This window comes from Pristiophorus japonicus, chromosome 12 (genome assembly GCF_044704955.1).
Source record: "Pristiophorus japonicus isolate sPriJap1 chromosome 12, sPriJap1.hap1, whole genome shotgun sequence".
NCBI lineage: Eukaryota > Metazoa > Chordata > Chondrichthyes > Pristiophoridae > Pristiophorus > Pristiophorus japonicus.
The window spans coordinates 105,173,674-105,197,607 of record NC_091988.1 but is presented as its reverse complement, the minus strand read 5'-3'; the positions used below and the strand labels follow the sequence as shown (position 1 = coordinate 105,197,607).

General features: G+C 44.2%; 1 protein-coding gene across 2 annotated transcripts in view; it reads right to left on the bottom strand.

Moving 5' to 3' along the window:
- ift122 (intraflagellar transport 122 homolog (Chlamydomonas)) overlaps positions 1-23,934 on the bottom strand; it is a 186,278-nt gene that overhangs the window by 3,780 nt on the left and 158,564 nt on the right. For both annotated transcript variants that reach the window (XM_070895828.1, XM_070895829.1), the window contains 3 exons: positions 9,685-9,813; positions 8,546-8,622; positions 226-390 (listed from right to left, as the gene is read on the bottom strand). In XM_070895828.1, the coding sequence (XP_070751929.1) occupies positions 226-390; positions 8,546-8,622; positions 9,685-9,813 (371 nt within the window). The remainder of the gene's footprint in view (positions 1-225; positions 391-8,545; positions 8,623-9,684; positions 9,814-23,934) is intronic.

The following is a 23,934-nucleotide window of genomic DNA, read 5'->3' as shown; positions in this document are numbered from 1 at the left end:
GAATTCATAGGAGAGATGTCAAAGGGAGCTGATATAACGATTCTAATCACTGAGTATGAAGAGGCGCTCAGTGCAGAGGATCAGGGAGGAAAGGAGGGAGGGTATCTCTGGGAGAAACTTGGGACTTGGGGATGTGGGGGTGATGGTGGACAACAAGGATTTTAAAGGAGTGGTGAGAGGGGTGTAACAAGAGTGAAAGTGTAAAAGAATTGCAGACATTCCCACCTGGAAACATGTAGGGCACATTGTGATGGAGACATCAGGTAACAGCGATCGAAAGTAGTGCCACCTTAGCGGCTTTGGCCAGCGTTTAATCAGAACATCCCTCCTGCTCATTGACTGCAGAACTTCCCGATTCACAATCACAGGGACAAAATCTGAGCCTCCTTGCTGGAAAAAAATAATGCAGGAAAAAAAGATGGATGCGATCTGTGTCATCATTGGACTGGACTACTGACTATTCCTGCAAGACACAGATGAAACCTGCCTCTTTGATGCCAACAACTTTTCCAGCTTGCTAACTGAACTGGTAACACCACTTGTTCTGCAAACAAGCTGAGTTTTAATAAAAAGGGTTGGTGCATTTAATTTCAACTGGTAACTGCAAGGTCCATTAATCCTGGTTATTATAGGCATTAAATTGGAGATGTCTTCTTTGCGTGCACACATGCTACACCATTCTCTGACCATGAACACTGCCCCCCAGCGCTCCTGCAATCCTGTTTTGGAACACTTGCAAACACTGATTTGCAAAATTCTACTGAGAATTTGGTTTGCAATGCTCCCTTCACAATGGGTTCATGTCACAAGACCAGACTGGGGAGCTGCAGCCTCTGATTTGTTTCCTCTCGCTCGTGCTGGGGAACCATGCCCTTTACTCATGTGAGATAATGAACTGGGATGGGGAACAAGACAAATGTAGAATTTACATGTGGAAATCCGTATCTTATTAATCTGCAGTAATGCCACATCAAGAGGGTTGAACCAGCCAGACTTCCTTTCTAAAACCATGTTGGCTATCACTTAAGAGGTTGATATTGGTGTCCCTGAACTCTATTATTTTGCTAGTTGTTAATGTAAGACGAATAGGTTTGAGTTGATGCCTTTTTTGAAAATGGGAACCATACTGGCACCAAAGAGATGTTACTTGTTCTCATACACATGCAGTCTCATCCCCGACCGCCAGGTAATGCCTTGCAGCAGCTTTTGTCCCAGGAGTCAAGTATTTTCTCACCAGCTACACCTGAGCACATTTGGTGGATCGGGCAGAGGAACTGCCTTAAGATGACACTTGCTTGTACCCTCATCACGTGCTGAGCGATTTGCTGCTCGGCTACTGCAATTGTAGGTCACCCCAGAGACAGTGACAATATTGGGTTGCATATGAGCATACGAAATAGGAGCAAGAGTAGGCCAAAAGGCCCCTAGGGCCTGCTCTACCATTCAATAAGATCATGGCTGAACTTCTGCATCAATTCCATTTTCCCGCCCGATCCTCATCTCCCTTTATTTCCCCTGGAGTCTAAAAATCTATCGCTCTCAGCCTTGAATATACTCAGACTGAGCATCCACAGCCCTCTGAAGCAGAGAATTCTGAAGATTCACAAACTATGAGTGAAGAAATTTCTCCTCATCTCAGTCCTAAATAGCCGACCCCCTATCCTGAGGATATGACCCATAGTTCTAGACTCTTCAGCCAGGGGAAACAGCCTCAGCTTTAATCCTGTCAGAATCTTTGTTCAGAATCACCTCTCATTTTTCTAAACTCCAGAGAGTATAGGCCCAATCTACTCAATCTCTCATCATAGAACATTCCTCTCATCCCAGGAATCAATCTGGTGAACCTTCGTTACACCCACTCTAAGACAAGTATAGCCTTCCTTAGGCACAGAGTCTCCAGGTGTGGTCTGACCAAAGCCCTACACAATTGCAGCAAAACTTCCTTACTCTTGTATTCCAACCCCCTTGCAATAAAGGCCAACATACCCATTTACCTTCCTAATTGATAGCTGTACCTCCATGTTAACTTTCTGTGTCTTGAACAAGGACATCCAAATCCCTCTGAACAACAACATTTAATAGCTTTTCACCATTTAAAAAATATTGTTTTTCTACTCTTCCTACCAAAGTGAATAACCTCACATGTTCCCACATTATACTCCATCTGCCACCTTACTGCCCACTTACTTAACCTGTCTATATCCCTTTGCAGACTTTGTGTGCTCCTCACAACTTTGTATCATCAGCAAACTTGGATATATTACATCTAAGTCATTAATATAGATTTTAAATAGCTGAGGCCCAACCCCACTAGTAACTGCCTGCCAACCTGAAAATGACCCGTTTATTCGTACTCTGTTTTCTATCATTTAACAAATCCACTATCCATGCTGATATATTACCCCCAACCCCATGAGCCCTTAACTTGTGTGGTACCTTATCGAATACCTTTTGAAAATCCAAATATACTACAGCTACTGGTTCCCCCTTTATCTACCCTGCTAGTTACATCCTCCATAAACTCAAATAAATGTTTCAAACACTATTTCCCTTTCATAAAACCATGTTGACTCTGCCTAATAATATTATGATTTTCTAAGTGCCCTGTTACCACTTCCTTAATAATGGATTCCAGCATTTTCCCGATGAGGCTAACTGTCTGTACAACCCTATTTTCTCTTTGCCTCCTTTCTTGAATAGCAGGGTTACATTTGCTACCAGCCGATCCACTGGGACCGTTCCAGAATCTAGGGAATTTCAGAAGATCACAACCAACACACCTACCATCTCTGCAGCCACCACTTTTAGAACCATCAGGTCCAGGGGATCTGTCAGCTTTTAGTCCCATTCATTTCTCCAATACTTTTTCTTTTCTAATATTAATTAACATAGAAAGTAGGTGCAGGAATAGCTGCACCGCCATTCAATAAGATCATGGCTGATCCTTCCCTCAGTACCCTTTCTTGCTTTCTCTCCATACCCCTTGATCCCCTTAGCCATAAGGGCCATATCTAACTCCCTCTTGAATATATCCAATGAACTGGCATCAACAACTCTCTGCGGCAGGGAATTCCACAGGTTAACAACTCTGAGTGAAGAAGTTTCTCCTCATCTCAGTCCTAAATGGCCTGCCCCTTATCCTAAGACTGTGTCCCCTGGTTCTGGACTTACCCAACATCGGGAACATTCTTCCCGCATCTAACCTGTCCAGTCCCGTCAAAATCTTATATGTTTCTATGAGATCCCCTCTCATCCTTCTAAACTCGTGTGTATAAAGGCCCAGTTGATCCAGTCTCTCCTCATATGTCAGTCCAGCCATCCCTGGAATCAGTCTGGTGAACCTTCGCTGCACTCCCTCAATAGCAAGAACGTCCTTCGTCAGATTAGGAGACCAAAACTGAACACAATATTCCAGGTGAGGCCTCACCAAGGCCCTGTACAACTGCAGTAAGACTTCCCTGCTCCTATACTCAAATCCCCTTGCTATGAAGGCCAACATACCATTTGCCTTCTTCACCGCCTGCTTACCTGCATGCCAACCTTCAATGACTGATGAACCATGACACCCAGGTCCCGCTGCACCTCCCCTTTTCTAATCTGCCGCCATTCAGATAATATTCTGCCTTCGTGTTTTTGCCCCCAAAGTGAATAACCTCACATTTATCCACATTATACTGCATCTGCCATGTATTTGCCCACTCGCCTAACCTGCCCAAGTCACCCTGCAGCCCCTTAGCGTCCTCCTCACAGCTTACACCGCCACCCAGTTTTGTGTCATCTGCAAACTTGGAGATATTACACTCAACTCCATCATTTAAATCATTAATATATATTGTAAAGAGCTAGGGTCCCAGCACTGAGCCCTGCGGCACTCCACTAGTCACTGTCTGCCATTCTGAAAAGGACCCATTTATCCCGACTCTCTGCTTCCTATCTGCCAACCAGTTCTCTATCCACGTCAGTACATTACCCCCAATACCATGCGCTTTGATTTTTCAGACCAATCTCTTGTGTGGAACCTTGTCAAAAGCCTTTTGAAAGTCCAAATACACCACATCCACTGGTTCTCCCTTGTCCACTCTACTAGTTACATCCTCAAAAAATTCCAGAAGATTTGTCAAGCATGATTTCCCTTTCATAAATCCATGCTGACTTGGACCAATCCTGTCACTGCTTTCCAAATGCGCTGCTATTTCATCCTTAATGATTGATTCCAACATTTTCCCCATTTCTGATGTCAGGCTAACCGGTCTATAATTACCCGTTTTCTCCCTCCCTCCTTTTTTAAAAAGTGGTGTTACATTAGCTACCCTCCAGTCCATAGGAACTGATCCAGAGTCGATAGACTGTTGGAAAATGATCACCAAGCATCCACTATTTCTAGGGCCACTTCCTTAAGTACTCTGGGATGTAGACTATCAGGCCCTGGGGATTTATTGGCCTTCAATCCCATCAATTTCCCGAACACAATTTCCCGCCTAATAAGGATATCCTTCAGTTCCTCCTTCTCACGAGATCCTCGGTCCCCTAGTACATCCGGAAGGTTATTTGTGTCTTCCTTCGTGAAGACAGAACCAAAGTATTTGTTCAATTGGTCTGCCATTTCTTTGTTGCCCATTATAAATTCACCTGAATCTGACTGCAAGGGACCTACGTTTGTCTTCACTAATCTTTTTCTCTTCACATATCTATAGAAGCTTTTGCAGTCAGTTTTTATGTTCCCGACAAGCTTCCTCTCATACTCTATTTTCCCCCTTTAATTAAACTCTTTGTCGTCCTCTGCTGAATTCTAAATTTCTCCCAGTCCTCAGGTTTGCTGCGTTTTCTGGCTAATTTGTATGCCTCTTCCTTGGATTTAACACTATCCTTAATTTCCCTTGTTTGCCACGGTTGAGCCACCTTCCCCGTTTTATTTTTACTCCAGACAGGGATGTATGATTGTTGAAGTTCATCCATATGATCTTTAAAGGTTTGCCATTGTCTATCCACAGTCAACCCTTTAAGCATCATTTGCCAATCTAATCTAGCCAATTCGCGCCTCATACCATCAAAGTTATCTTTCTTTAAGTTCAGGATCCTAGTTTCTGAATTAACTTTGTCACTCTCCATCTTAATAAAGAATTCTACCATATTATGGTCACTCTTCCCCAAGGGGCCTCCACAACAAGATTGCTAATTAGTCTCTTCTCATTACAATTACTTTAAGTTCCTCATTCTCACTAGACCCTTGGTTCCCCACTATTTCTGGTATGTTTTTGTGTGTCTTCTACTGTGAAGACAGATACAAAATATTTGTTTAATGTCTCTGCCATTTCCTTATTTCTGGCCAATGACAAGTGATTGGCCATACAGTATACACACATCATTCAATCCAACTGTTTGGGTAATTTGTGCTGGCAGGTGATTTGGCCTACACTGGATTACACCACTACACTTCTGCACTGGATTACACTGTAAGACTCTCTGCTGAGCTGGTTCTACTGGGTTTTTAGCTGTGTTGGCTTCTGGCTAGCCAGTGCTGTTTCACTTGCTATCTGGTGACTTGTGCAGGTTTTTCAGTTTTATGGGTCGCTGGCTTGTGGTTTTACATTTTCTCTGTGGTTTTGATCTACGGTGACCTCCAACATGCCTCAATTTCAGCATCATCTTTCTGCACTGCTACCGATTCTCATCCCTACGGCAATAACCCCCATCCTCCAATTCTCTACCCTTCAGATAGCATCTAGACTTCACTGGCCTGCTACTCCTATCCCTAAATTTGGACAGCGGTTGGTCGATGCTCTGTGCCGGCTCCGTCTTGCTTACACTGGCTTTGTCCCTCCATAGGACCTCTGACTGTCCCACTATTGTCTCCACCCTATTCCCTGCTACCAGGAAATATGTATCCCATTAATTACAACATAATCATCCCATTTCCTTTTCTCTCTACCCCTCCCTTGACCGCATTCTCCTGTCGTCATGACTCCTTTTAGCTCCCCTCTTTCGGATACTCTGCCCTCCCAAATCCCTACCCCAACCCTTCATTACTCTTCGACCTTCCGACTCCCAGCCTCCACTCCCTCTTAGATAAACCTGCAGCTTCTCTCTGTGTCTCTCTTGACACCCTCTGAAAGGCCCACCTTGTCTGCAGCCTTTGACATGGTTAACCACTCCATCCTCCTCCAACACCTCGCCACTATTGTCCAGCTGGGTGGGACTGCACTCGCCTGGTTCCATTCTTATCTATCTAATCGTAGCCAGAGAATCACCTGCAACAGCTTCTCTTCCCACTCCCACATCGTTACCTCTGGTGTCCCCCAAGGATCTATCCTTGGGCCCCTCCTATTTCTTATCTACAAGCTGCCGCTTGGCAACATCATCCGGAAACACAGCGTCAGTTTCCACATGTACGTTGACCAAATACAGCTCTACCTCACCACCACTTCTCTCGAAAATGAGCTTCTGACTGACCACATATCCGTGGCATAACTAAGGCTGCCTATTTCTACCTCCGTAATATCGCGCGACTCCGTCCTTGTGTCAGCTCATCTGCTGCTGAAACCCTCATCCATACCTTTGTTACTTCTAGACTTGACTATTCCAACGCAGCCCCACAACCCACTCTCCCTCCCCCTCCCGCCACCGAGGTATTTGCGCTTCTCTAAGTCTGCCCTCTTGATCATCCCTTATTATAATCGCTCAACTATTCATGCCTTCAGCTGCCAAGGTCCTAAGCTCTGAAATTCCCTCCCTAAACCTCTCCACCTCTCTACCACTCATTCCTCCTTTAAGGTGCTCCTTAAAATCTACCTCTTTGAACAAGCTTTTGGTAATCTGGCCTAATTTCTTCTTATATGGCTCGGTGTCAAATTTGTTGTCTTATAACACTCCTGTGAAGTGCCTTGGAACATTTTACTACGGTAAAGGCACTATATAAATACAAGTAGTTGTTGTTCCCAAGCCACAAACTCCATGCACTCCCTGGTAATTGTCTGAGGTTGAACCACACTGCAACCTTGGTGTGCTTCCCGAGATGAGCTTCCGACCATATATCCGTGCAATCACTAAGACCGCCTATTGTGACCTCCGTAACATCGCTCGACTCTGCCCTGCCTCAACTCATCTGCTGATGAAACCCCCATCCATGCCTTTGTTACCTCTAGACCTAACTATTCCACTGCAGTCCTGGATGGCCTCACATATTCTACCCTCCAAAACTCTACTGCCTTGTCCTAACTCGCACCAAGTCCCATTCACCCATCATTCTTCTTAGGCGGTCCCTCGTATCGAGGATGACTTGCTTCCACACCAAAAAGGGATGAGTTCACGGATGTTTCAATGACGGACCTGACATTCCAGATCCCGAACTACATCCTGAAGGGTGGAAGATGCCTGCGCATGGATTTTTTTAACGTGTGGTGGCCGTTGCACACCAGCCACCACACGGGCTTGACAAGAGTCTTGGTCCAATGGCAAGGATTAACCAAGACGACTGGAGACCTAGTGCTCAGTGTGGGCTGGCCTGTACTGCCCCTGGGCCCTGGCCTCTCCTGGGCCCTGATCACATCGCTCTACAATCTCTCGCCGCCCTTCGCCCTGACCTCGCCACTTCTCTGCTGCCTGCCACCTCTCCTGCTGTACCTGCCTACGCTCTAACCAGCGATCTTGATTTTGGTGACGTCCAATCCAGTCGCCCTTCTCCAAGTCGTCCCCCTCCTGCACCAGCTCGCGCTGCTCCCGGGTCTTTTATGGAGGAGCTCCTTTTATGGCCCCGACCTGCGGCTGGTGGTTTCTCGCAGGTTGGGGCCTCCACGCTGCTCCCCGTCCGACGCACCTCTGCTCCTTTTATGGCCTGAAGACGCCAAGCATAGGGCAGCCTGAATAAAGCCATCAACTCCAATGCTGCAACTGCATTCACACAGAAATTAGCAAATCCAAAACGAAAGAGGCTATTGAAATTGGCACCTCATCGGCTGGTGCACGAAGCCAACCAAGGAGAGATCAGCAAATTAGAATGGTGACCTGTTCAATGTGTTGCAATGTAAGGATGCAGCAGTCTGCACGAAAGGCCAATGTGGTTTGGATCCTACCAATGGGCTCGCAATTTGGCACTGTAGAAACAATCTATTGCTATAAAAGCAAAATACTGCGGATGCTGGAATCTGAAATAAAGGAGAAAGAGGAGAGGAGCAGGACTCACCCAGTGCTCAGTTTCAGTGGCCCAAGAGCCATTTAGCTGACCTCCAATCTTGGCCTGTGTTTCTGCTTCCGAATCAAGAGAGCTTTGGAAGATAATAGCTAACACATCTGCAATTTCCTCATCTATGTCTTTTAATATCCTAGGTGAAACCAACAGGTGTTGGAGATTTGTCTTAAGTCTCATTACTTTCACCATTACCATTTAAGAAAAACTGATATTAAATCCAATATGTTCCTCCCCATGATATATTTTTAGTTTCCCTTGTCCCACTGGTATTTTGGCCTCTTCCTCTACTGTGACGTTGGATGCAAATTACTCATGGTGATTTGCATTTCTGTATGTTAATTTACCTTAACACCAAATTACCTCAAAGCTCAGTTTTGCAGTGAATGGGTCTGCCTCAATCTTGGCCACACTGTCATCAAGCTGTAGAGTCTGTGCATCTAAAAAAAATATCAAAGAAATGGCCCAAAGCATATTGGAAAATACAGTAAGCGCATAACAGTAAGTGATTTAAGCAACAGCATAACCGAGCACCAGTCACAGCCTGTACGTGGTTGAACCTCTCATCCGAAAGATGGCACCTCCGACAGTGTAGCACTCTCTCAGTACTGCACGGAAGTGTCAGCCTGAATTATGTGCCCAAAGTCTCTGGAGTGGAGTTTGAACCCACAACCTTCTGATTAAAAGGTGAGAATGCTATCACGAAGTCAATATCATTCATTGCTGCTTGTGACACCGGCTATGCCGATCCACACCCCACAAGAATTAAAATTGGATGTGAGGTTCTGTGGGTTGGAGCTAAAATCTGCAACAGGATTTCTTTTGTGGGTGTTAAGGTTTCTGGTGAGCCTTGGTCATGATGTAATCTATTCGTCGTAAGGTGAGCTGCGGACAAGGCAGCACTTCTTCCGTGACAACAGCCACAGCATGGCTATGGATATGCACTTTCCTACTGCTGCCATCGTACCTCAAAATCCTCCACTGGCTCAGTGGTCACAGCTTCTTTTGCCTCAATCGTTAGCGCTGGTGAGGCACTCAATTTGCACCAAACAGCCTGCGTGCTTAATAGTTCTTTTGTGCCAGTAATCTAAGTAGTAGGACAGGGAGTTAGATTTGCACTAGCAGCAGGCATAGCTGCACTGGCAGCGGCTAACGACTTTCCTCATTAGTAGCACTAAAAGTGCTCCAAAAGTACAGAAATTAACCCAAGGGCGAGTAATTGATGATATCATTATACTCCAATTATTCTTCCGTCAATTGTATTTTCCCTTCTGCTCTCTCTGGACAACATACGCCCATGACTGACCTGATCCCAGCTCTGACTGAAAGAGCTCCTGACAAGTGTGGCCCAGGGGTGACTTTCCCTACCATTATCCTGTCTAGTATTGGCACTGCCCCACTGCAGTATAACAGAGCTTGGTAATCGGGTGGGGTGGGCATCACTATGTCAATGCTCCAATGCGCTGCCTGCTTTACACAGGGTGAGACTATAAAATGGATACCGCCAATGTTCTTTTCCTGCCACATGTCCTTTTTTTGTTCTGTCCTGGGCACCTCGCGGTCAATCAGGGCCACCGCTTCCTCATCCGTAATCCCTTCTTCCAAATAGAACTGAACAAGTGGCAGCACTTCTGTAAACACAGCAAGAGAGGTCATGAGATGAAAGCCCCGTGGTGAACCAGAGCATAGCTCACCTGATCAAAACCCTGGGTTTCTGAATTTAGATGTGAACCTGGAAAGTAACCTTTTGAGAAACTCTGAGTAAATACTGTAATAAATAATGATGAATTCTCTATTCCATTTCCAAACAATATTTTGTCTGAATATGAATATTTTATTAATTATAGAACTTTGGAATCAAGAAGTTTAAGGCCAGGCTGCATTGTTATAACTATCCTGACTCTTTTCCCAACTTTCTCCTTCCCTTCGGTCCAGCCGGGGTTGAGAATCTAATTTAATGGTCACTCTTACTTTCTAATTCTGGACCATGGGGTTCACCATGGCTGAGTTGGATTCTGCGTTCATCAGACACTGCACAACTCCATTTTCAATATGGGTCAATTAATACATTTTTGGTGTGGGAATCCTGGATAATTTTCCCACTCTTGAGCCTTAACGCACTAAAGTTAATTATAGCGCTCTACCGTCACTTGGCTAAATACATAAAAGGAGTCTCCCTGAATGGCCTAGTACCAGATTAAGCAATGCATTTACCCAATGAACATAGGAGAGCCTCCTATTTTTACTCTTATAGATGGGACATGATCTGTGCTTGTTTTGGTGACGCGATACAACAAATCCAACATCGAGAAGAACAATGATTCCGTCAACACCCACAACACAGATTGCTCTGCCTTGCCTCAGAATCTTAGGAGAAAGAGGAGTGCCAGGACTCACCCAGTGCTCAGTTTCGGTGGCCCAAGAACCATTTAGCTGACCTCCAATCTTGGCACGAGAGACCGAAGGATGGAGCAAAAGGAAAAATCACCTTCGAGATTCTGACCCTCAACACCTCCTAAAATAAGAATCGTGAGCTACCTGTAGTTCTCACACATCTTAAGTGACAACATCTATGGCATTAAAATAATCAATTAGCCTTGGAATTCTACCTATACAACCACAGAAGGAGTCCATTCGGCCAATTGTGTTTGGGTCAGCATTTGCTAGGTCAATCCAAAATTAATCCCACTGTCCCAATCTCTTCTCCTAGCCCTGTATCAATCCAAAACAATTCCCAAAGCCCTACTCTCTCCCCAAAGGGTTGGTGTGGGAAAGAGGGGTTCCTTTTCATGGGACTTTACATCAATTTAACAATTTCAGACCATAACCTCTGCCCGTGTTTTGCTCACTTTCCTCCTTTTTTTTAACCCCCCCTCCCCCCCAATCTTATGTAGTTTCTCTCTCTCTGTTTCCCATGGTAGCTGGTAATTATCCCGCCATTCACACCCTATCTAGACTAATCATTTGATGCCATTACCATCATCCCTTTTGTGTCTCAAATCTCTCCTGCTTTCCACCCTTCCCTTTTGTTCTTCCTTCCCCTCCCCCTTTCAGTGCTCCTTAAGAATCTGTTCATTTCAAACATTTGCCAGTTCTGACGGAGGGTCATCGACCTGAAACGTTAGCTCTGTTTCTCTCCACAGATGCTGCCTGACCCACTGAGATTTCCAGGATCTGCAGTATTTTGCTTTAGGATTCGCTATTGGATCTAGTAATGGGAAATGAACCAGAGCAGAAGCAAAAGTAGGGAACATCTAGGTAATAGTGACCATAATATAATACGCTTTAAGATGCTAATTGAGAAGGACATGAAAACCAGGATCCTAGATTGGAGAAAAGCTGATTTTGAGGGGCTGAGAATAGAACTTTGGAAAATAAAATGGGCAACAATATTGTCAAAAAATGAAGAGCAGCAGCAATGGGAAACATTTAAAATGGTGTTCAACAGAGGGCAGGAACAATATACTCTGCTAAAAGAAAAGAACAAACTAAACACGAATGAGACTCCATGGATGAATAAAGCCATAAGGGAAGAATTGAGGGCAAGGAAAGAGGCATCCATTAAATACATAGACAGCAGGGGAGTGCATGATAAGGGAGAATATGAAAAGATTAGGAGAGAAGTCAAAAAATCAATTAGGAAGGCAAAGAGGAACTATGACATTCAATGATCAAGGAATATAAAACAAAATAGTAAAATATTTGACAGGCACATCAATAAAAAAGGAAGGTTGGGATGGGAATAGGGCCATTAAGGGACAGACCGGATAATACCACAGATAATGGTAGGGAGATGGGAGAAATATTAAATAATTATTTTGCTTCAGCAGTTACTAGGGAGATAGAACAGGTGGACATGACATTGGATGATGAGATTAGTAATGAGATAAGTACATTTAAAATAAAAAGAGGGGATATATTAAATAAACTAATCAAATTCAAAGAGGATAAAACCTCTGATTTCATTCACACATTCTCAAAGAATCTAGGGAAGAGATAGCAGAGTCCTTCCGACATATATTTAATAATTGGTTAGAAAAAGGTGTCGTGCCAGAAGACTGGCGAACAGCTAACGTAATACCTATATTTAAGAAGGGAATAAAACATGTCCAGGGAATTATAGACCAGTCAGCTTAACATTGGTTGTAGGAAAAATAATGGAATCCCTACTAAAGGAGAAAATAGAACATCTAGAAACCAAAAACATAATAATGAATAGTCAACATGGATTTCAAAATGGGAAAGTCTTGCTTGACCAACCTCATTGAATTTATTGAAGAGGTAACAGAGAGAGTAGACAATGGTAATGCAATAGATGTAATTTATCTAGATTTTCAAAAGGCCTTCGATAAGGTACCCCATAATAGACTGATGAACAAGGTCAGAGAATGCAGAGTCAGGGTTCAAGTAGCAGAATGGATATCTACCTGGATTCAAGACAGAAAGCAGAGAGTCAGGGTAAAGGGTAGCTATTCACAGTGGCAGAAGGTGGGTTCCACAAGGATCAGTGCTGGGACCACTGTTCACAATTTATATTAATGATTTAGACTTTGGAGTCAAAAGCACAATTTCTAAATTTGCGGGTGATACCAAACTGGGGGCGATAGTCAATACTGAGGAGGATTGCAACAAATTACAGGAGGACATTAATAAACTTGCAGAATGGGCAAATAATTAGCAAATGAAGTTCAACACAGATAAATGTGAGGTAGTACGATTTGGCAGGAAGAATAGAAAGGTCACTTATTACTTGGAGGGTGCGAGTCTGGGTGGGATAGAGGAACAAAGGGATCTCGGATACAAATACACCAATCACTAAAAGTTGCAGCACAGGTTAGCAGGGCCATAAAAAGCAAACCAAGTACTAGGGTTTATTTCGAGAGGGATAGAATTGAAAAGTAGAGAAGTTATGCTAAACCTGTTTCGAACCTTGGTTAGACAACACTTAACTGCGTACAGTTCTGGTCGCCATATTATAAAAAGGATATAGAGGCACTGGAGAGGGTGCAGAGAAGATTTATAAAAATGCTATCAGAAATGCGAGGGTGTACATATCAGGAAAGGATGAACAGGCTGGGTCTCTGTTCTCTTGAAAAAAGGCTGAAGGGTGATGATAGTGTGGATTCAGAGAGAACGTTTCTACTTGTGGGGAAGAGTATAACTGGAAGCCATTCAATATAAGATCGTCACCAAGAAATTCAATAGGGAATTTAGAAGAAACGCCTTTACCCAAAGAGTGGTGAGAATGTGGAACTCACTACCACAGGGAGTGGTTGAAGTGAATAGCATTTAAGTGGAGGGTGAAGGGAATAGAGGGTTATGCTGATAGATTTAGATGAGGAAAGACGGGAGGAGGCTCGAGTGGAGCATAAACACCGGCATGGACTGGTTGGGGCGAATGGCCTGTTTCTGTGGTGTATATCCGATGTAATAATACTGTGTCTTCCTGTATTTCACATTTTTGTCTAATTTTCTCTTAAAAGATGCTTTCTGCCTTAACCACTTCCCATAGCAAAGCATTCCATTCCCCAACAATGCTGGGTGGAAAGAAATTTCTCAAACTCTCTCCTCACTCTCTTACTGACAATTTTAAATTGATAACCCCACATCGCTGACTCCCTAACCAGAGGAAATAGTCTTTCTCTATGCACACTGTGAAAGCTCTTCATAATATTAAAAAACCTCTATTAAATTTCCTCTTAGACTTCTCTGCTCCAGTGGAAACAGTCCCAGTATCTCGTGTCTCCTCATAACTATAGTTTCTAATCCTTTACATCATCCTGGGGAATCTACACTGAACACTCTCTATGGCTTTAATGTCTTTTTTATAATGGGGTGCCTAAACCCACACAGTACTGTAACAGTGGCCTAACCAATGTTTTATACAAATTTATCATAAGGTTGTGTTATCCTTTAAGACATGTGTTACATAAAGTACATTGTTAATACATATCAAATCATACATGAGAGTGGCCATGTTAACATATGATCCTAAGAAAAGAAAGTTCTCAGGGGCTGCTATAATTGACCTCCATGTCCCTGGGGTCCTGAAAAGGGGGGGGGGGGGTGAAAGCCATGACTCACTTCTTGTTCCTATCCAATGGCCCCACTCATGTACATGTAGACCATGTACAAGGCCAGGATCTGACTTTGCTGTGATGTTGCCGTCGTGTGACATGGGCGGTTTCAGGCTGACACATGATGATATGAGCCTCAGCAATGCCCTTTATTCATGCATGATGGGTTACATAAAAACATAAATTTGTCAAACATGACTTCCCCTTCATAAATCCATGCTGACTCTGCCTGACCGAAACATGCTTTTCCAAATGTCCTGCTACTGCTTCTTTAATAATGGACTCCAACATTTTCCTAAGATCTCCCAAGGCTGTGTGGAAACTCAATTAAGAAAGGCAACGGAACTGCATTTATAACACACTTGTGTATGTGGAGTTGGCGACTGCACATTTGGCTCACGTGCTAGTTTGTTTTCCATCCCTCTTCACGTATATCCTCTTTGGATGGCCAAAGTTAACCGTAGGTCAGAAAGCTCAACCCAAAAGTGCAAATGGCTCACTAGAGAGAGAGTAACAAAAATCTCCAGCAAGAAGAAGCCAATGTAGTTAAATTAAGAGTTAATCTAGGTTACTCCAGAACACAGACACATGCTGAGACAACACTTGGCAGCGGATTGAGTCTGTAAGCAAACTGCTGAATGTATCTGATTTTTATAATGCAGTCATTTGCCTCTCTCTAATTTGTGTTTTATGTATGGATTGTGCTTTGAAATGTATGTACTAATGAGCTGCCTGTAAGCATTCACAGCACAAATCCCAGACACGTATGACGTCATACTCTTCAAATGGTCAAGCAGATCTGCTAAAAACAATACCAGATCTGCTTAACTCATTAGAAGATCTGTATCCTGGCAACAAACAGGATTTAGCCATGTGTAATAGTGTAATAAGCTCAAGGAGAATTACACCAAGGGCTCCTGATTCTGCAGGATTTTACAATAACAGAAGGATATAAAAATCCTTACAAAAGTATCTCACTGCACTCTGTATGGCTCAAATACTCCTCTGTATTGAACATAATATAAATAATAAATATAACACAAGCCCAAGACTACAAGTAATGAACAGTTGAGATTAATGAGATCCATCAAGTCCTTGCTTCTGCTAGAAAGAGTTTAACAAAATTGAAATGTGGAGAAATGGCTTTGTTGTTTCACTTTTTAAGCTGTTTAAATATTTATTTCTAGAAAATGAGGGAGGGTCTATATTACTTCAGATCAATGACACAAGTATCCATCTGAATAATCACCTTGGACTGAAGCCACGGTGTGGGGGTAAAATGGGAATGAAGAACCAAATGTGTGTTCACACTGGGGAAGCATTGCATTTCAGCCTTTCCTTGTAGGCGTAGAGTTTGCATAAAGTGACTAAAAATGGTAAAGTCAGCCAATGTTGTGATTTGATTCATTTTTCTGTAAATGATGGGACTGTAAAAAAAAATCTGTTTAAGCATAAAAGGGAAAACCCAATGTCACTGTAACCTGGATTAGAGACTATAATCTGTGGTGATCCTGTTAACTGCTTAGCTCTGGCTGATAGAGGATACGTGGGATAAGGTTATGGGCCAGAAATTCAGTCCCGCTGCAAAGCTGGTGCTCCCTCCACCTTTTTGTGGCCATTAGCGCAAAATTTTTTCGTGGCTGGGCCACCCCATATTCAGCTCCAAAAGTGAACAAATGGGGCCCAGCGCTAATGAACCCTTCCAAAGTGGAATTTTCAGCAATGTGGCTGTCTTAATTTGAGGATTATCACCACTGAGAAATTCAGCAGGCAGGTAAGGGTTTCTCATGAGCCAGCTGCTCCCTGACCTTTTTAAATGTCAGAGCTTGCAGCAAGGCCCTGAGGGGGGGAAGGAGTCTGGAAAGTTGGCTGGTGTAAGAGGCGCAAGGAGAGCCAACAGATTCATTGATATGGAGCTGGAGACACTGATGGACGGTGTGGAGGACAGAAGAATATTGTTTCCTGGGGAGACCTGGAAGACAGGCAGTTCATAATGCATGGATGCATATTTCAGGAGGTGTCAGGCACCTCCTTTTCTGTAAGGACGCATCCTCCCAAGAGGGTGCTGGTCAGTCTGCACCCGACCCTTCCAGGGTGACGATGGGTTGACTCCTCCTAGCTCTGGGGCGATGGGGATCATAGAAACATAGAAAATAGGTGCCATTCGGCCCTTCGAGCCTGCACCACCATTCAATATGATCATGGCTGATCATGCAACTTCAGTACCCCATTCCTGCTTTCTCTCCATACCCCTTGATCCCTTTAGCCGTAAGGGCCACATCTAACTCCCTTTTGAATATATCTAACAAACTGGCCTCAACAACTTTCTGTGGTAGAGAATTCCACATGCTCACAACTCTGAGTGAAGAAGTTTCTCGTCATCTCGATCCTAAATGGCTTAACCCTTATCCTTAGACTGTGACCCCTGGTTCTGGACTTCCCCAATATCGGGAACATTCTTCCCGCATCTAACCTGTCCAGTCCCGCCAGAATTTTATATGTTTCTATGAGATCCCCTCTCATTCTTCTAAATTCCAATGAATATAAGCCTAATTGATCCAGTAGTTCTTCATATGTCAGTCCTGTCACATTGGGAATCAGTCTGGTGAACCTTCGCTGCACTCCGTCAATAGCAAGAATGGCCTTCCTCAGATTAGGAGACCAAAACTGTACACAATATTCAAGGTGTGGCCTCACCAAGGCCCTGTAGAACTGTAGTAAGACCTCCCTGCTCCTATACTCAAATCCTCTCGCTATGAAGGCCAACATGCCATTTGCCGCCTTCACCGCCTGCTGTACCTGCATGCCAACCTTCAATGACTGATGTACCATGACACCCAGGTCTCGTTGCACCTCCCCTTTTACTAATCTGTGATCATTCAGATAATAATCTGCCTTCCTGTTTTTAACCACCAAAGTGGATAACCTCACATTTATCCACATTATACTGCATCTGCCATTATTTGCCCACTCACTTAACCTGTCCAAGTCACCCTGCAGCCCCTTAGCATCCTCCTCACAGCTCACACTGCCACCCAGCTTAGTGTCATCTGCAAACTTGGAGATACTACATTCAATTCCTTTGTCTAAATCATTAAAGAATATTGTAAATAGCTGGGGTTCCCAGTACTGAACCTTGCGGTACCCCACTAATCTCTGCCTGCCATTCTGATAAGGACCAGTTTATTCCTACTCTTTGCTTCCTGTCTGCCAACCAGTTCTCTATCCACGTCAATACATTACCCCCAATACCATGTGCTTTAATTTTGCACACTAATCTCTTGTGTGGGACCTTGTCAAAAGCCTTTTGAAAGTCTAAATACACCACATCCCCTTGTCCATTCTACTAGTTACATCCTTAAAAAATTCTAGAAGATTTGTCAAGCATGATTTCCCTTTCATAAATCCATGCTGACTTGGACCGATCCAGTCACTGCTTTCCAAATGGGCTGCTATTACATCATTAATAATTGATTCCAACATTTTCCCCACCACCGATGTCAGTCTATAATTCCGTTTTCTCTCTCCCTCCTTTTTTAAAAAGTGGGGTTACATTAGCTACCCTCCAGTCCATAGGAACTAATCCAGAGTCTAGAATGTTGGAAAATGACCACCAATGCATCCACTATTTCTAGGGCCACTTCCTTAAGTACTCTGGGATGCAGACTATCAGGCCCTGGGGTTTATCAGCCTTCAATCCCATCAATTTTCCTAACACAATTTGCTGACTAATAAGGATTTCCTTTAGTTCCTCCTTCTCGCTAGACCCTCGGTCTCCTAGTATTTCCAGAAGGTTATTTGTGACTTCCTTAGTGAAGACGGAACCAAAGTATTTGTTCAATTGGTCTGCCATTTCTTTGTACCCATTATAAAGTCACCGGATTCTGACAATAAGGGACCCACATTTATCTTCATTAATCTTTTTCTCTTCACATATCTGTAGAAACGTTTGCAGTCAGTTTTTATGTCTCCTGCAAGATTATTCTCATATTCTATTTTCCCCCTCCTAATTAAACCCTTTGTCCTCCTCTGCTGAATTCTAAATTTCTCCCAGTCCTCAGGTTTGTTGCTTTTTTTGGCCAATTTATATGCCTCTTTCTTGGATTTAACGCTATCCCTAATTTCCCTTGTAAGCCACGGATGAGCTATCTTCCCCGTTTTATTTTTACACCAGACAGGGATGTACAATTGTTGTAGTTCATCCATGTGATCTTTAAATGTCTTCCATTGCCTATCAACTGTCAACCCTTTAAGTAATACTCGCCAGTCTATCCTAGCCAATTCATGTCTCATACCGTCGAAGTTACATTTCTCTAAGTTCAGGACTCGAGTCTCTGAATTAACTGTGTCACTCTCCATCTTAATGAAGAATTCTACCATATTATGGTCACTCTTCCCCAAGGGTCCTCACACAACATGATTGCTAATTAATCCTCCCTCATTACACAATACCCAGACTAGGATGGCCAGCTCTCTAGTTGGTTCCTCGACATATTGGTCTAGAAAACCATCCCTTATACACTAGTCCAGGAAATCCTCCTCCACCGTATTGCTACCAGTTTGTTTAGCCCAATCTATATGTAGATTAAAGTCACCCATGATAAGTGCTGTACCTTTATTGCATGCATCTCTAATTTCCTGTTTGATGCCATCCCCAACCTCACTATGACTGTTTGGTGGACTGTACACAACTCCCACTAGCGTTTTCTGCCCTTTGGTGTCCCGCAGCTCTACCCATACAGATTCCACATCATCCACGCTAATGTCCTTCCTTACTATTGCGTTAATCTCCTCTTTAACCAGCAACACTACCCTACTTCCTTTTCCTTTCAGTCTATCTTTCCTGAATATTGAATACCCCTGGATGTTGAGTTCCCAGCCTTGGTCACCCTGGAGCCATGTCTCCGTAATCCCAATTACATCATATCCATTAACAGCTATCTGCGCAGTTAATTCATCCACCTTATTACGAATGCTTCTCGCATTGAGACTCAGAGCCTTCAGGCTTGTTTTTCTAACACTCTTTGTCCTTTTACAATTATGTTGTAATGTGGCCTTTTTTGATTTTTGCCTTTGATTTTTCTGCCCTCCATTTCTACTTTTCTCCTCCTCCTCCTCAGGTGGTACTGCTGGCTCGACCTCCAGCAGCTGTCCCCTCATGATAGCCAAGTTGTGCAGCATGCAGCAGACCACGCCGATTTGGAGACCCATTGAGGAGAGTACTGCAAGGTGGCACCAGAGTGGTGCAGGCACCGGAACCTCTGCTTGAGGATGCCTATGCACTGCTCGATGATGCACCTGGTGACACAATGAGCGTGATTGTTTGCATGCTCTGGCACTGTCCTGGGGTTCCGCAGAGGAGTGAGCAGCCAAGTGAACAGGGGACATCCCTTGTACCCAAGCAGCCATTAATGATTTGGACGAAGGAATTGAATGTAATATCTCCAAGTTTGCAGATAACATTAAGCTGGGTGGCAGTGTGAGCTGTGAGGAGGATGTTAAGAGAATACATCAGTCACTGAACAGTTGGCATGCAGGTACAGCAGGCGGCGAAGAAGACAAATGGCATGTTGGCCTTCATAGCGAGAGGATTTGAGTATAGGAACAGGGAGGTCTTACTGCAGTTGTACAGGGCCTTGGTGAGGCCTCACCTGGAATATTGTGTACAGTTTTGGTCTCCTAATCTGAGGAAGGACATTCTTGCTATTGAGGGAGTGCAGCGAAGGTTCACCAGACTGATTCCCAGGATGACAGGACTGACATATGAGGGGAGACTGGATCGACTAGGCTTATATTCATTGGGATTTAGAAGAATGAGGATGGATCTTATAGAAACATATAAAATTCTGACGGGATTGGACAGGTTAGATGCAGGAAGAATGTTCCCGATGTTGGGGAAGTCCAGAACCAGGGGTCACAGTCTAAGGATAAGGGGTAAGCCATTTAGGACCGAGATAACGAGAAACTTCTTCACTCAGAGAATTGTAAACCTGTGGAATTCTCTACCACAGAAAGTTGTTGAGGCCAGTTCGTTAGATATATTCAAAAGGGAGTTAGATGTGGCCCTTACGGTTAAAGGGATCAAGGAGTATGGAGAGAAAGCGGGAATGGGGTACTGAAGTTGCATGATCAGCCATGATCATATTGAATGATGGTGCCAGCTCGAAGGACCGAATGGCCTGTTCCTGCACCTATTTTCTATGTTTCTATGCTTCAGCCAACCGCAATCCTGATTTGGGCCAGTGAAGATGGCTGGCACACTAGTCTGGCGCAGAATGAACATATCATGGCTGCTGCCTCCCTTGTCCGCTGCCTGTCTGCACTGTGCTGACGGCGACACCTTCTCCCGCCCTGCGTCTGACCAGGTGTACCAGGTGTCGCCCATCCAACACTCCTCCCATCACCAGGTGAACATTGCCAAGCAGGTCTCTGTAGCCCACAGGACTCCACTAAAGAGTCAGACCTGAGTGGTACAAAAGTACAGGAGTATGTGCAAACCTCTGAGCAGCACTCAGCAGGTTTAATGGAGCCAAAACTATTAATAAAATTATATGAAAAGATAAATACTGCGCCTGCTGGAAAATGAAATAAAAACACTAATAATTCATCAAACTTTATGAAAAGATAGTTACTGTGCATGCTGGAAAATGAATTAAAAATAATAATTAATAAAACTATATCAAAAGAAAAGTACTGTGCATGCTGGAAAATGAAATTAAAACAATAATAAGTAATAAAACTTTTTACCTACCAAAGGGCCAAAAACCTCACGGGGGCACTGCCGGAAAAAGTCCTACCTTTTCCTCGGTGAATTTTCCAGCGGCCCGCACGCGGCACAGCTCATCGCTGGAAACTTACCTTTACATCGGCTTCACCACGCCGTTCCCGGCCGAAGTGAACACCGCTGAATATGGCTCGGGGAGGGAAAATTACCCGACCGTGGTGGACCATCGATTTTTTCGATTGACCGCCCAAACTCCGCGGTAGCCATCCCTTCGGGGACGGTGAATTTTGGGCCCTATATATTTCATTACACTCTTTCATTTTGAGGAAGCAAACAGTTTGGGGTGTGTTGACAGCAACAAAGATTTTCACTAAATTGGGCTAAAGAAACAGGATACTTAAAATAATGAACTTGCATTTATCATCACCATAGGCAGTCCCTCGAAATCGGGGAAGATTTGCTTCCACTCTAAAAGTGAGTTCTCAGGTGACTGTACAGTCCAATACGGGAATTACAGTCTCTGTCCCAGGTGGGGCAGACAGTGGTTGAAGGAAAGGGTGGGTGGGGAGTCTGGTTTTCCGCATGCTCCTTCCGCTGTCTGCGCTTGGTTTCTGCATGCTCTCGGTGACGAGACTCGAGGTGCTCAGCACCCTCCCGGATGCTCTTCCTCCACTTAAGGTGGTCTTGGGTCAGGGATTCTCAGGTGCCGGTGGGGATGTTGCATTTTACCAAGGAGGCTTTGACGGTGTCCTTGAAACGTTTTCCCTGGGGCTCGCTTGCCGTGTAGGGGTTCTGAGTAGAGCGCTTGCTTTGGGAGTCTCGTGTCAGGCATGCGAACAATGTGGCCCGCCCAACAGAGCTGGTCGAGTGTGGTCAATGCTTCGATGCTGGGGATGTTGGCCTGGTTGAGAACACTGACGTTGGTGCGTCTATTCTCCCAGTGGACTTGCGGAGGCAGCGCTGGTGATACTTCTCCAGTGCTTTGGGGTGTCTACTGTATATGGTCCACGTCTCTGAGCCATATAGGAGGCTTGCATTTATATAGCACCTTTCACATCCTCAGGATGTGCCAAAGCACTTGCAGACAATGAATTACTTTTGCAGTGTAGCCACTGTTATTTTGCAGGCACGTGCAGGAGCCAGATTGCGCACAGCAAGATTCCACAAGCAGCAAGGAGATAAATATTGGCCAGGACAAAGAGAGAACACCCCTGTCCTACTTCGAATAGTGTCATGGGAGATTTTTATGTCCACCTGTCCTTGGTTTAATGTTTCTTTGTTGTGGGTGTTGACGGAAACATTATTCTTCTCAAGAACTGTACTAACCCTCTGTACTGCACTGAAGAATCAGCCTGGATTATGTGCTCAAGTACTGGAGTGAAACATAAACCCACAAGCCCTTGACTCAGTGGCAAGTGAACAATCCGTCAGCCAAGCTGACACTACATTAGTATTTATAAAACTGAACAAGCAGGAGTAGTTGTTAAGAGGCTGCATTAGGATGTGGGCAAAAATGCTGCTGCAGCATTGAAAGAATAATTGAAAAATCCCATACATAGAGACGGTCCATCTTCCAGGTCAAAATGAATGATATAAAATAGTGGCTCACCTCATGGCTGAGTTGGTTAAAGGCAGTGAGAAGTGGAGCCACAGAACATAAGATCTCAGGTTCCAGAGTCTGATCTTAACCAGAATCACCACAACTGAACTCAGGCCCTATTAATGAAGAGTATATCAGCTAGTTCCAGCAGCTCCCAGCTAGAATTGTACTTGTGCAGAAATTGTGAGGGCACGATGGGACTTGACTGTGAAGCTGGGTAACCTGCTGACACTCAGTGTGAAGAATGGCCACTTGGGCAAAGTGTGGGAGACTGACCAGTGGCTGTGAAAGTGTACACCTGTAAAGAGTCAGTGCCTTCAGGTTGGGAGGGGAGAAAATAATCCCGAAAAGCAGGGGGAAAATACACACAAAAATAATGCAGCATTGACCAAACTGAGCAGAATGCTGACATCCTTCATGGGCAGTGGGTTTAGGTTACGTTGCAAAGCTTCTTTGGAGCAAGACAACTTCTCACAGACCATTAATTGAGCACTCTGCTGAACTGCCCCAGAGCTCTAAGGAGTGAATTTTGCTCCATAGAAGACCCCCTCTCAGCGTTGGTTGTTAGTGCTGTAAGTAGCTAACCAAACTACGATCAATCGGCTGGAATCAAACTGGGATTCCTGGACTCTAGGGGAATCCCGTGATAGGATGGGGATACACAACCTCACCAGATCTGTGTCCGGCTTTCTGCAGACTGCTGTATTATGATAGCATTAGCTCTGTTACTTCATACTAATAAAGCATGTTTACAGCTATGGTTTCTCACTGAGTAGTTTGTACATAAGAACATAAGAAATAGGAGCAGGAGAAGGCCATATGGCCCCTCGAGCCTACTCCGCCATTCAATAAGATCATGGCTGATACGATCATGGACTCAGCTCCACTTCCCAGCCCGCTCTCCATAACCCCTTATCATTTAAGAAACTGTCTATTTGTGTCTTAAATATATTCAATGTCCCAGCCTCCACAGCTCTCTGAGGCAGAAAATTCCAGAGATCCACCACCCTCTGAGAGAAGAAATTTCTTCTCATCCCTGTTTTAAATGGGCAGCCACTTATTCTAAGATCATGCCCTCCAGTTCGAGTCTCCCCCATCAGTGGAAACATTCTCTCTGCATCCACCTTGTCAAGCCCCCTCATAATCTTATACGTTTCGATAAGATCACCTCTCATTCTTCTGAATTCCAATGAGTAGAGGCCCAACCTACTCAACCTTTCCTCATAAGTCAACCCCCTCATCCCCGGAATCAACCGAGTGAACCTTCTCTGAACTTCCTCCAAAGCAAGTACATCCTTTCATAAATATGGAAACCAAAACTGCACGCAGTATTCCAGGTGTAGCCTCACCA